The sequence below is a fragment of the Lissotriton helveticus genome, chromosome 7 (genome assembly GCF_964261635.1).
Source record: "Lissotriton helveticus chromosome 7, aLisHel1.1, whole genome shotgun sequence".
Classification (NCBI taxonomy): Eukaryota; Metazoa; Chordata; class Amphibia; order Caudata; family Salamandridae; genus Lissotriton; species Lissotriton helveticus.
The window spans coordinates 578452422-578466333 of NC_136068.1; the positions used below are offsets into that span (position 1 = coordinate 578452422).

The window sequence follows — 13912 nt, forward strand, 5'->3', positions numbered from 1 at the left end:
CTGTTTAGATTACAGCTGGTCTACTGGAAGACGGTTTCTATTGGGGCAGGTAGTCTGTACTTGATTTTTGTGGACCTACGGTCCGCATTTGACCTGGTTCAAAGGGATAAGCTGTGGGCATTACTGCTGGAGATGGGAGCCCCTGCCTACCTGTGCCATCTATTCAAACGTATGCACCAAGGTACATACGCAAGGGTGAGGTATGGGAGGAGTGGGGAGTTGTCGGCTCCGTTCCCGGTTGAAAAGGGTGTGAGGCAGGGGTGCGTATTGGCCCCCATGCTCTTCTCCCTTTTCCTTAACGGGTTGATAGACCATCTATTGGGAGCAAAATATCTGGACTCCCCAAGCCTAGCGGGGCATAAGATACCTGCCCTGATGTTCGCTGATGACACCCTTCTACTGTCAAAATCATCTACGGGCATACAGCGCACATTAGAGGCATTTTGCTCCTTCTGCAGACTCAGGAACTTGGAGATTAACCTTACTAAAACCAAGTTCATGGTCTATAACACCAGATTAGCCAATTGCCCCCACCCCCACTTGGATGGAACGGTACTGGATCGGGTGTCCACCTTTACTTATCTGGGGGTCACACTTAACGACAGAATGGACTGGGGGTCCCACATGGCTAAGGCTAACTTGAAGCTGGCGCAATCATCCGGGGGGATTTTAAAGGTTTTTAACGATACTTTGCTCAAACTGCTGGGTCCGCATATGGAAATCTACAACGCTCAGGCGAGAGGAGGAGCACTCTATGGCTCAGGCCTATGGGGTCATGTGAGTGCTGCACCCCTGTCCATAACTGAGAATAGTTTCCTTAGGCGTCTTTTGAGGCTCCCCATGAGTACCCCCCTGACACCTCTTCGACTGGACTTAGGATTGGTACCCGTTCAGGAGATTGTATCAAATCGTCCCATCTTGTATTGGAGACGTCTGTGGTCGACCCCTGAGCTCTCGAGCTACAGGGAGGACTTGGGGGATCTCCTGTCTAGGAGGAGTGTGGGGAAAACCCCTTGGTTAAACCACATCAAGCAACTCTGTTACGCCATAGGAAGGGGGGACATGTGGTCGTCTCCCGAGGAGAGCTGTGCCCTGTATTCTAAGAAAACATTAAGTATGGCACTTAAGTGCCACTGTATGGAACTTATAATAACAAACGCGTCCATAGGTAGGCTGACCAACACTTTTCTGGACATCAAGGCCCACCCTCATTTAGAGAAATTCTTGGATGATATCCAACCCCCCTGGCTAAGAAACTATACATCCAGTTTAGATATGGGGCTTTGCCGCTTAGGGGCGTAACATACAAGTGGTCAAATGCCATGCATATAGAGAGTTCCTGCCCTGGGTGTTCGAGTAACAGAGAGACAGATCTGCATGTTCTGCTCTTCTGCCCCTTCTACACTAGGGCCAGAACTATATGGATTATACAACTCTGTAAGGCCAGGGGACTCAGGGACTATAGGGAGGTATTCAGAATACTCAAATATGATACCACGCCCCTGATAGTCTTTGCAACTGCAAGATTCCTTTTGTCCATGTGGTACTCAAGGTGTGCAAAACTAACAGTCGGAAGCCTACAAACCACCAACACTGATGTAGCGTAATAATTTTATCGAACGTGGTTCGTCACTAAAACTAGGGCTAGGGAGTGCCATTAGATTTTAACGCACTTCATGTTTATTATGATGTATCTTTAACTATTTTATGAATTTATTGTGCTCTAGAACTGTAATATATTATCTTTTTTAATCTTTCCCTAGCTGTAACTATGTCCTTTCTTTTGTAATTATGTATTTATGCCTTTTTATGTTTTTTTACCGATAATAAAAGCATTGACTGACTGACTTTGGATAGTATGCTACGGTGCTTAGAAATGGGTAGATTGATTGAGGCAGCTCCTTTGCAAGACTGTTTATGATAAATATCCAGCAACTCAGTGTACTAAGCATAACAAATTATCACTAAGTATTTTCTCAGAAGAATGTCTGAGAGTCAGAGGGTATATCTTTGGGGCTTTCTAACCAAAAGCATTCAAATCTGAATGTCGGCTCTGTCCCTATCTGCCATCCACCACATTGCTCTTCACCCTCTATGTCCGGCACCTACAAACCTTAAAGTTAAGCACCATTCCAGACCCCAAAACTCAGTTAAAAACAGCAAACAAAAGAATGTACATTTTCCCTGTTGATTTTATATTGGTGACACACTAGAATTCAAAACATGTTACAAAGCTGTATCAATAGCACAGAAGAATGTTTTCATCGAACTAACCTGTTATAGAAGCAGCCAGAAAGGTAAAACATTCCCGCACAGATATGTGCGCTAAACAACAAAATGATGATGCTCTTCATGATAAGGTAATTCACAACATCATTCTGAAGGTCACGTTCATAATTCTTCATAAATTTCAGCAGCTAAACAAAACAAAAAAAAATCAGTAGAATTTTTATTTTGCTCTATCTTTCTTCACAAAACATGTCAGAGAAAAACAATCTTCCTTGCAAATGAAAGGAACTGACAACATTTTGGTTATTAAGAAGTTTCAGCCTGAGGCCCCTGGCTAACAATAATGTACACGTTTTCAGTGCGGGCAATGGTCCAACGTAAGTTTATTTAACTTAATTTTCAATTACTGCAGGAAGTCTTGATGTTATCTGAAGGACGTGATCAGGCCCCATCAACTTAATAGCTACTGAATCCGCTGATCTCAAATTTCTGGGGATTCACTAGTAGAAGAGACACTCCTGTATATTGAAAGGCATTTGATTGCCTTGGCATTATCAATCTGACATGATATATATTTGCAATACACTGAAAACTTATATATCTGGAAATTCGTGCCTGTTTTACACTGGTTTATACTAGATGACAGCACCAAAGCGCAATGCATTTTGAAGATTGCACTTTAAAAATGGCAGAACTCTAAACATCATCACACTCCATTAGCTTTGGCACGCATGACATCCCTGTGGATTATGGAGCAGTTTTAATATTTTACGTATTTAGCATGTAATGATCCATGGCAAAATAAAATGGTGTAAACAGTATAATAAAGTTACCCTCAACTTGACAGTGATATACCTAGTCCTCAACACTTCTAAGAAAAGTTTTTAATCTATGTTGCTGTTTCCATATTTTCATGTCTCATTTTTAGGTCTCGCTTACGCAGCGCACATATGCTGCATAGGAAAAAGACCTTTAGTCATCGGCACAGTTTTGTGGGCAAAAACGTGCAGGCATTGCATTGCTTCCAATGCCAACGCGTGCACGTTTGGCGATTCCCTTGCAGGAGCAAGCAGCGTCATATGGTAGCAATAAAAGCTCCTGGCGCTGCTTGCTCCCACAAGGGAAACGCATTCACTTTTGCCGCCATATGTGGAGTTTTTTGCGCTTGTTTTTTTTTCCGGCGAGTACACATCTGTCCACTCAAATGTACTGCAGCGGTAAAGTTATTTCTCGAGACGCTCGGAATGTTTTTTGTGCATGCCTGCAATTAATAATGAAGTGCCTATTTGAAGTACAATGATGTCACATAATCATTCCTTGTCTGAATATAATTAACACACCCTCCTTCTATGTTGCTGCCCTGCCAGCAATGTTTTATTGCTGGATTTGTTTGTTTTTTATTGCACATAATCATAGCATAGCATAATTTACAATAGGGAAGGAATGGGGGAGAAAAACACAGACAAGGAAGCATGTTGACAAAATCCACTTTTGAAAACAAAAGGTATAGAATGTGCTGTCTGGCCGAGACCTAAAAATAACCATCATTCCAGCTTTTCAGGGCAAGACCACTGGCTTTGTCAATATTTGTTGGATTTGGTATGAAGCGGAGGCATTGTTACTGCAGTGACGACAGCTCCCAGCGTAAAGTTACTAGGGCAACATCATTGTGCGGTGTGATGTCACCTCAGCGAGGAAAGCTCCCTGATGTCACTGCAGTTATGGGAACACTCTGGGTGATGTCACTGTAGTATGGTCCGCTCCCCTGCAGTGAGTGGGAACAAGGGTTTACAGAAGTCATGCAACACTGAGAAACAGTCCGGGTCTGCGGCTCTGCCGTTTCGGTACTTCTGGAATCTCCGCTTTCCTCTGGCAAAGGAGCCGTGTCGTACACACCATAGCAATTCACATTTTGAAGTAGGGAGCATTACATATTTAAAATGGATTCCCGTCTAAGAATAGCCTATATTAGGAGAGGCGTGCATTATGGTCAATGGGTTTTGAATGAAAAACAGGGCTTCAAATGGTTCGTCTCTCTTGGGGGTCTCAGACCTGACAGTATTTCAAACTGACGTTGAAAAGAATCCTTATCGGGCTCCACATTTGTGTCCTTAACCTTCCTTACAGGTAAAAACACTGATTTCTGAACAATTACTTTAAATCCATTTGAGAAAGTGGCTCTATATATACTGGACCAAAATAAGGTGCAGGGTGTATAGAGTCCACAAACCCCAGAGGTATAACAGAGGTTAAAGCCAGGTGTGACCTTACTCTTGAAAGTAGTAGCTTGGTCGAGCAGTAAGGCACTACCAGAGGACAGTGTAAAGCATTTGTTGTACACACTCAGTACAGGCTCGGCGGGTGCAGAGTGGGCAGGTCTTGAGCTTCCTGGCTGGCACCAGGGGTTGGTGGTTGAAGCAGAGCCTCTGCTTATGGGAGTCCCAGTCTATAAGAGCGTCAAGGCAGGCAGGTCCTCCGGGTGTCCCAAGGTTGCTGTCCACAGGAGTGGCCCGGATTAAGCAGGAGCAGGTTCCAGGATCGACAGGCCGGTAGGGATAGGGCCAAGTCAGTGGGTGTCGTCCTGTTGTTAGCAGCTGCACGGCGGGTCTTCTTCTGCTTGATCTTCTTTCTTCTTTTCGTATCCGGATCTGAGGAAGGAAGGTTCAGGGAGCCCCTATATACAGAATTTAGGGGCGTTACAGGTAGGGCAAGGGCAGGGACCAATAGGTCCCTGTCCTGGGGTCGGTACACCCCTTTGTCTGCTCCTCTCCTGTAGGAAGGGGGCAGGAGCCTAGCTGTGATTGGGCAGGGCTCCTCATCTTCAAGATGGCCGGAGCCCGGGGTCGTGCTTCACCTCGCCTCTCCCACCTGAGGGGTGGGGTTGGCACAGGCTGGGTTTTCCGCCAGTCTACCCGCCAGAGTGGGGGTCAGAACCGGTGGGGGCCAGTAGATGGGTGCAACAAATGGTCTGGAGAAGCTCACAGAGGCGGCCGGCCTTTGAAGTTTCCCCCTGTCCATCCTGGGGGAGGAGACCTAGCACCTCGCCCAGGATGTGCTTTGTTGCAGGCCCAGGAGAGCGAGGGGCTCTCCACCCAGGGGTCCAGCAGTATGTCTGCTGTGTGGCAGTCTAGGCAGCCACTCAGTCGAGACATGGATTGTAGGCTAGGTTTCAGGGGCATCTCTAGGATGCCCCCTGGGGTGCATTTTACATTACATCCCACACTGACATCAGTGTGGGTTTAATGGGCTGAGAAGTCTTCAGTGTAGCCATTATGGTGTTGTGGAGTTTGTAACAACGAACTCCCAGCACCATATACTCTTAATGGCATCACTGCACTTACAGTGCCCGGGAATGGCCCTGGGTACTGTAGGGGCACAGGGCTCATGCACCTGTGCCCACACCACTGGCATAGAGCACCCAGCTAGAGGAGTGACTGATGTATGCAAGGGCAGTGGGTTTGTGGGCATGACACACAGGGATGTGTGCCATGTCAACTCTTTGCTTAGTTCTGTACCTAGACACTCAGCCTGCAAAGGCAGTGTGTGGGTGTCAGGGTACAGGGCCTCTAAGAGTGGCACAAAAAGTGTTGCAGACCTTAGGGGTCTGTTCTGGTCACCATGCCCTGGGTACCTAGGGTACCATTTACTAGGGGCTGACAGATGGCCAGAGATGCCAATTGGGTTTTAGTTTCAACACAGTTTTAGGGAAGGAACACAGGCCCTGGGTACCTGGTTGGCAGGAGCCCAGGGCATACTCAGTCAAAGAACATCAGCAGTTCAGAAAAAAGTGGGGGCATACCAATGTAAGAAAGATGGCACTTTCTCACAATCCGCGAGGAAGGCTCATTTACATTCACATTTCACACGTTCTACTTAATCTTGCATTCTCGAAGAGGTTGCCATTCAAGGATACTGGGTTTCGGTACTTCTTCATACCCCATATAACCGAGTAGTTGTGGGTGGATGTTTATAAGGGGCCCTAACTAACAGCTCCGGCTGTGAGGCTGAAGGTACTGCGAGTTTCTCACGGACTCTGTCCGTGGGTCACACATGTTCAGAATACATGCTCATCCAGTCCTTGGCCTCTTTGCAGATCGCAATAATCGATTTGACAATTGTAACTGTGATTTTATGAGAAAGAGAGTGACTGTAGTACACAAGTATTATAATATGGACAGGGAGAAAATAAACCAAATGAGCATTTAGAGGTGACTGGGTGCGCTGTGTGTGTGGGCGGATGTTGAAGTGAAGGAGATGCAAGAAGTACATACAGAAGATAGTGAAAAGAGGGCTATGAAGAGAAAAGAGATGAGGTGCGAGATAAGCAGACGATCGGTTCCAGAAAAATGTGGGGTAAAAAGGGAAAAAGTATCTATGAGTGACCACAGACAAAAATGATATACGGGAGAGACTGAAACACTCCAAAAACTGCTATACTTTCCCCAGACCTTAGTCATCTATCTTTAATTCAGTTTAATATTTTCAGATTCTAATTATTCACAACAAAATCTCTGTTATTTATCTGATACTGCTAAAAAGCATTGCCAAAGCCAAACAAATCAGCTTGTTTAATGTGTACATGTCACTGTGCTATATGTCTTGAAGTATAACAAAGAGCCCACAGAGAGGCAACAAAAACTTGTCAGTCAGTAGACTATGGGCAGGGCCACTAGAATCAAGCAATTTTGTGGCCATAGCGTTTCGGGTATGATTAAGGATTCACCACATTTGCCACACAATTCATCTGTTTGCATAATCAATCCTCTGCCGCATAATTCACAGATTAAAAAAAAATGTTTCTAGCTCAAACAGTTAAAAAGTTAGTAAAATTACAGCGACCTTTGCAAAGGTTGACTTGTCACCTTTCTGTAGCTCAGTGCTATAGTTGGGTGTGAAACTGATTTTAATGAGGTACAACTAATGCCCAGACCATGTTATTATTCTTTTTTTCAACATAATAAAGGAATACTATCACAAAATGTGTCACTTAATTTGCCTTTTCTTGCAGCATAATTCACTCAACCCCGTACATAATTCGACACTCCCTGCCACATAATTCCAGTGGTCCTGGCTAGTACTAATGAGGTGAAACCTTTGCGCAGAGAGAGTCAAACACATGAGAATAGTGGTAAAGTAATGCAGTAACAGTATAACAGAAATTGGCGCATAATTTCCCTTTTAGTGCTCCATAATTTAGTCAAGCCTGCCACTTGATCCTCCCCTACCGCATAAGTCTAATTGTCTTGACTATGGGAAACAGGATTTTAACTTGCAGGTTTTAAGCCAATTCCTCTTGGGAATGATTCCTAGTTGTGCTTCTTAGACCACGGCCCTTTTAGTGACTCCCCCCACACTCCACTTTTTTTCATCCCGCTTAAAGCCCTGATGAAGAAAAGAGGTCAACCAGTGGTTAGGATGGAGTCTGGTTATTTGAGTAGAATGGTGGAGGGGAGACGCTAGATTCTAATCCTGGTTCCCATACCTGAAAACAAATGTTAACCCTTGTCAAATCATTTAATCTCTCGTGGTCTTATAACCAGAAATAGGACAGCTTAGAAATGGGCTGTCCAGCAATCATGATATTATCTACAAAAAAAACTGGAGCATCGGTCTCCACAAAATAAAAATGAGAATTTCCTTTAATAAAAATATTTTAACACCTAAGGCAGTTTCAATTATCACCCCTAAGAGTTTGAAGTTTTAAAAGGTGTCATCAAAGGCCTGGAATGTGACCTGAGCAATCGCCGCTGTCTGAGAGTAACTCAAGCCCTCTTTCTGACACTTTACAGTTTATTTATGTCATCAACATCACATAATAACAAGTGATATATGAAGCAATCTCCTTAAAAACTATACAGCATTATTAGTGTTTAAGTTGCCTTAAAAGAAATTATTCTTATATATATTATTTCTCATAGTATATCAGCCTATAGTCATCACAATTACGAAATTGCCTACTCCAAACTAAACATAAAAAACATTCCTGACCACCAAGCCTATTGCTAGCACACGTTTGCTCTCTGTAGCCCTCAGTACAACAAGAATTTGTAACATTTGCAAGAGTTTAAGCTACTGGTATTGTAAATGACAATGCCTTTTATTTATCTGTTTTGATAATTAACACATAAATATAAGGCATTTTCATTTACAATGCCAATTGCTCAAACTCTTGTAAATGCAAGATCTAGACACGGCCGCCATTGTTAAAGGCTGCTTGGAAAGTGAAAGCGTGCATGGCGCGCTGAATATTGCAGGAAAGCATGTCGGGCCTGCAGTAGGAGAAACTCACGAAAGAAAATAGTGCTTACAGGCTAAATAAAACATACTGTGTAACAACAGAAGTAATAAGCATTGATATAGCCAATAGGTCTCGCCTTTGGGACCTTATAAGTGTTTAGTCATTAAAACACTTGATGTTGTTGCACCAAGGATATTGTGCTGGATAACTAAACACTTATAAGGTCTTAAAGGCGAGACCTATTGGCTTTGCCAATGCTTGTTTAAATTATGGCCAGTATTGCTAGAAGGGGATGGAGGTGGGAGGATGGGGGATGGTCTCAGGAAGGGCAGAGGTGCCCAAGTTCTTACCTTGATTGTGAGCAGTCTTGGCAGGCTATTGCTGCAGTTCTCCCAGTCGCACAAGTTACTACTTGTGTAACAATATATCTGTAAGAGACATTAGTTAGTATTAGATTCCTTACCTTAGAATATCCCCAGGCGTCAGACTGGATCCGAAAATTTTTGCGTAGCAGTACCCTTGCGCGTCGGTAGGCGTCGTCTGCGGCTCCGCGTCCGTCGTCGGCGTCGTGGGCGCCGTAATGACGTCGTCGGAGTACTTAGACGCCGCCTCCGCGTGCTGACGTCAGTTCTTAGACACAGCTTTTCCGCGCCAGAAACGCAGAGCCATGTTAAAAACCAACACTGGTGCCATTGAAACTAGGGCCCTGAAGGGGACAACCCTAACCCTAGATATTGGTTCGCAGAACGGGGAGGATAGGTGGGTCGGTAAGGAATCTAATACTAACTAATGTCTCTTACAGATATATCGTTACACAAGTAGTAACTTGTGCATCTGAAAGAGACACGTTAGTATTAGATTCCTTACCCTAGAATAGATACCCCAGCAATACCAACCCCGGTGGTGGGTCTGCGAACCAATAATCACACCAGAAAGTCCTGGAGGACGGAATGGCCAAAGAAGCCATCCCTCCGGACTTGGCTGTCCAGGCAGTAGTGTCTTGCAAACGTGTGCAGCGATGCCCACGTAGCTGCCTGACAGATGTCTTGTAAGGGCACACCCCTGCCCAGGGCAGTGGTAGTCGCCGTCGCTCGGGTAGAATGAGCCCGCAGTCCAACCGGGGGCTCCTTCCTAGCCAAGGAGTAGCATGCCTGGATACACAGGATGATCCACCGGGAGATGGTCCTCTTGTGCACCGCTTTCCCCTTCTTAGCGCCCACATAACGAACAAAGAGTTGGTCATCCACCCGGAACTGGCGTGTGCGATCCAAGTAGAATGAGAGCGCACGTTTTGGGTCCAGACGGTGGAGCCGCTTTTCCTCTTTAGAGGGATGCGGTGGCGGGAAGAAGGTTGGCAAGGTGATAGACTGCCCGATGTGAAAGGCCGTGACAACCTTGGGCAGGAAAGAAGGTTTGGTACGAAGCACCACTTTGTCCGGATGGACGGAAAAGAAAGGTGGAGTACAAGAAAGAGCCTGGAGCTCACTCACTCTCCTGGCAGAGGTGATGGCAACCAGGAAAGCAGTCTTCAAAGTCAGAAGACGAAGAGGACAGTTGTGAAGTGGCTCAAAGGGAGCGCACATCAGGAATGTTAAAACCAGGTTCAAGTCCCACTGAGGCATCACAAACGGAACAGGAGGAAACGTGTGAGTGATGCCCTTAAGAAATCTGTTTACAATAGGGGACTTGAACAAAGAAGGCTGATCAGGTAGCCTGAGAAAGGCTGAAAGGGCAGAAAGGTAGCCCTTGATAGTGCCCAGAGCAGAGCCCTGCTGGGCAAGAGAAAGAAGGAAGAGAAGAACCTCAGAAAGAGGATCCACAGCCTTTGCTGTGCACCATGCCACAAATCTGTTCCACCTGCAGGCGTATACCGACTTTGTGGAGGGACGCCTGGCTGCCAGAATGATGTTACAGACTTCAGGAGGCAAGTCAAATGGCCTCAACTGTCGCCGCTCAATCTCCAAGCATGGAGGTGGAGACTGGCAGGTTCGGGTGGAGGACCGTCCCCTGCTGCTGCGACAGAAGGTCCTCCTGAAGAGGCGGACGAACCGGGGGATCGACTGACAGACTGAGTAGCTCTGGATACCAGTACCTTCGAGCCCAGTCCGGAGCCACAAGGATGACTTGGGCCCGGTCGCGCTTGATCTTCTTCAGCACTCTGGGCAGAAGTGGTATAGGCGGAAAGGCGTACAACAGACCGCAACTCCACTAGCGATGAAAAGCGTCTCCGAGCGAGTGCCGCCTTGGAAATTCCAACGCGCAGAACTGATGACATTGCGCGTTCTCTTCGGTGGCGAATAGATCTAACCAAGGCTCTCCCCATCGCTGAAAGAGGCCTTGCGCCACGTCCGAGTTCAGACGCCATTCGTGATCCATCATGCACCGGCGGCTGAGCTCGTCCGCCCTGGCGTTCAGAGAACCTGCCAGGTGTTGAGCCACCAGGGTCACGCCCTGGCGTCCCAGCCATTGCCAAAGGCGAAGAGCCTCTTGACAAAGGATCCACGACCCCACCCCGCCTTGTTTGTTGCAGTACCACATGGCGGTGGTGTTGTCCGTGAACACCTGCACTACACTCCCCCGAACAGAGGGGAGAAATGCCTTCAGTGCCAGACGAATCGCCCTGAGCTCCAACAGGTTGATGTGGAGCCGGGTCTCCGCCGGAGACCAGAGGCCTCTGATCTCTGCCTCTCCCATGTGGCCTCCCCAGCCCTGGAGTGACGCGTCCGTCACAACTACGTGCTCCGGTTGGGGAAGGGAGAGGGATCTGCCGCTGACCCAATCGCGGTCCGTAAGCCACCACTGCAGCTGTCTCGCAGTGCCCTCCGAGATCAAGACGTGGTCGGATAGGTTGCCCTGATGCTGGGCCCACTGAAACTTCAGGTCCCACTGCAGAGCCCGCATCCGCCACCTGGCGTGATGCACCAGTAGGATGCAGGAGGCCATCAGCCCCAGAAGCCGCAGCGTCAACCTGACCGAAACCCGGGATAACGGCTGAAAGATGGGAATCAGAGCCTGAATATCCCGGACCCGCTGTTCCGGCGGATAAACCCGAAACCGCGCCGAGTCCAGAACCGCTCCGATGAAGAGGAGCTTCTGAGAGGGACACAGGTGTGACTTCGGCACATTGATGGAGAACCCCAGCTGGTGCAGGAGGTCTGCCGTCGTCTGGAGGTGGCTGACGACTGTCTGGGGCGAGCCCGCCTTCAACAACCAGTCGTCGAGGTAGGGGAAGACTGAAACCCCTAACCTGCGCAGATGAGCTGCGACCACCACCATCACCTTCGTGAACACCCGTGGGGCACTGGTAAGGCCGAAGGGGAGCACGGTAAACTGAAAGTGCTCGTGGCCCACCATGAACCGCAGGTAGCGCCGGTGGTCAGGCAGGACGGGGATATGAAAGTAAGCGTCCTGCAAGTCCAACGCCACCATCCAGTCTCCTGGGACAGGGCAGCCAGGACCTGAGCCAGTGTCAGCATCTTGAACTTCTCCTTCCGGAGGAAGCCGTTGACTTCCCGTAGGTCCAAGATAGGGCGTAGGCCCCCTTTGCCCTTCTTGGGTACCAGAAAGTAGTGGGAGTAGCAACCACACCCTACTTCTGGCCCAGGAACGCGCTCGATGGCCCCCTTGGCCAAGAGGGCCGTAACTTCCTCCTGCAGAAGTCGCAAGTGATCCCCCGATACACGGTGGTTCTGCGGTGGCATGGCTGGAGGAGTCGCCTCGAAGGGGAGGGAGTAGCCCCTTTGGTCGATTTGCAGCACCCACCTGTCCGATGTGACAGTGCGCCAGTGGAGGTGGTGATGGCGAATCCTGCCTCCCACTGGCGTCACATGGGCCTGAAAGCACGGACTAGGAGGGTTTTGAGGCGGATGTTGCGGGGGAAGGTGTGGACTGACCTCGCCGCTGCCCCCGACCACCTGGACGGCGGTTCCCACGGCCGCCACCGCGTTGGGTATTGCCCTGCGGTGCGTGGCTGGCGGCACGTGTGGGCGCACCCCTTCCGTGGCCACGAAAGGAGTGATAGGCAGCCGATTGCTGGTGCTGGCCCGAGAGGCCTAAGGACTTGGCCGTAGCCCTGGAGTCCTTAAAACGCTCAAGCGCATGGTCTGCCTTGTCGCCAAAGAGGCGACGGCCATCGAACGGCATGTCCATAAGCGTGTTCTGGACATCTGCCGAGAAGTTGGCGGACCTCAGCCAGGCGTGGCGTCTGACCGCCACCGTCGTTGCCATCGCTCTACCCAGCGAGTCAGTGGTATCCAGCCCACACCGGTTGGAATACTTGGCTGCCTCCCGGCCCTCCACAAGGGCTTGGCCGAGTTTGGCCCGTACCTCCAACGGACACTCTGGCAGCACTTCCGCGACCTTATCCCACACAGAGTGGGTGTAACGTCCCAAGAGGCAGGCGGTGTTAGAAGACCACAGGCCGAGGCTAAACGATGAGAAGACCATCTTCCCATACTGGTCATACCTCTTGGATTCCCGGTCCGGGGGGGCGGACGGGAATGCGGTCTGGGAATTGGAGGCCTGGATGACCAGGCTCTCAGGGGTAGGGTGGGAGGACAGGAAACATGGGTCGCCCGGGGCGGGCAGTGGCGTATGGCCACGTTCCTATCTACGGCGAACCCGTAGCGGGCTTGGACCAAGTGCCCAGAAGAACGTCGGTCAAGGCCTCATTAAAGGGCAGCAGAGGCTTGGCCGAGCTTGACTGCGGTTTAAGGACCTCAGTGAGGAGGTTAGTCCTCACGGCCGCGACGGGGAGCTCAAGGCCCAAGGCCTTGGCAGCCCTCATCAGCACCACACTATAAGTTGCCCCCTCCTCCGATGCCACGGAAGGAGGGGAGACAAAACCAGTGTCTGGAGAGGTGTCCAGGCCACTGGCCTCCCCAAGGTCTCCTGCCCAGTCCTCATGAGACTGACACTCCCTGGTCAGAGGGTCCTCAGACCCCTCCCAGTCCTCTTCATCACCCATCTCCTGAAATTCAGGGTTCTCATCGAATGGGGCCTGTTCGTAGAGATGGAACTCTCCAACCGGCGTCTGGAGCGGGGCCCATCGGGGCCGTCCCGACGCCGGAACAGGAACGAAGGTGGGACCGGGGACGGCGCCGCCCGAGGCCGGCGCCGGAGGTGACACCTGAGGGTCCGACGCCGGGGAGGTCGTCAGATCCACCGGCGACGAACCAGATCCCGAAGGAGGACCAGCGGCATCCTGCGGCGCCGGGCCCGAAGGCGTCGGCGGCGTCGGAACAACTGGACCCCTCGGCGCCGGGCCCGAAGGCACCGGCGGCGTCGGGATAACGGGGACCTGCGGCGCCGGGCCCGAAGGCGTCGGCGTCGGCAGGGCCAAAGCACCCGACGGCGTCGGGGCCGGAGCCGCCGACCCGCTAGGGCCCCCAGACGGGTCCGCTGGGCCCGAAGGCGCCGCGGAGCCCGTCGGAGGAGAGAGTTTCC

At 49.7% G+C, this 13912-nt stretch overlaps 1 protein-coding gene across 8 annotated transcripts in view; it reads right to left on the reverse strand.

The window, feature by feature from the left end:
• Nucleotides 1-13912, reverse strand: part of LOC144768773 (uncharacterized) — a 9320023-nt gene that overhangs the window by 4957728 nt on the left and 4348383 nt on the right. For all 8 annotated transcript variants that reach the window (XM_078652700.1, XM_078652694.1, XM_078652695.1 and 5 more), the window contains one exon: nt 2275-2417. In XM_078652700.1, the coding sequence (XP_078508826.1) occupies nt 2275-2417 (143 nt within the window). The remainder of the gene's footprint in view (nt 1-2274; nt 2418-13912) is intronic.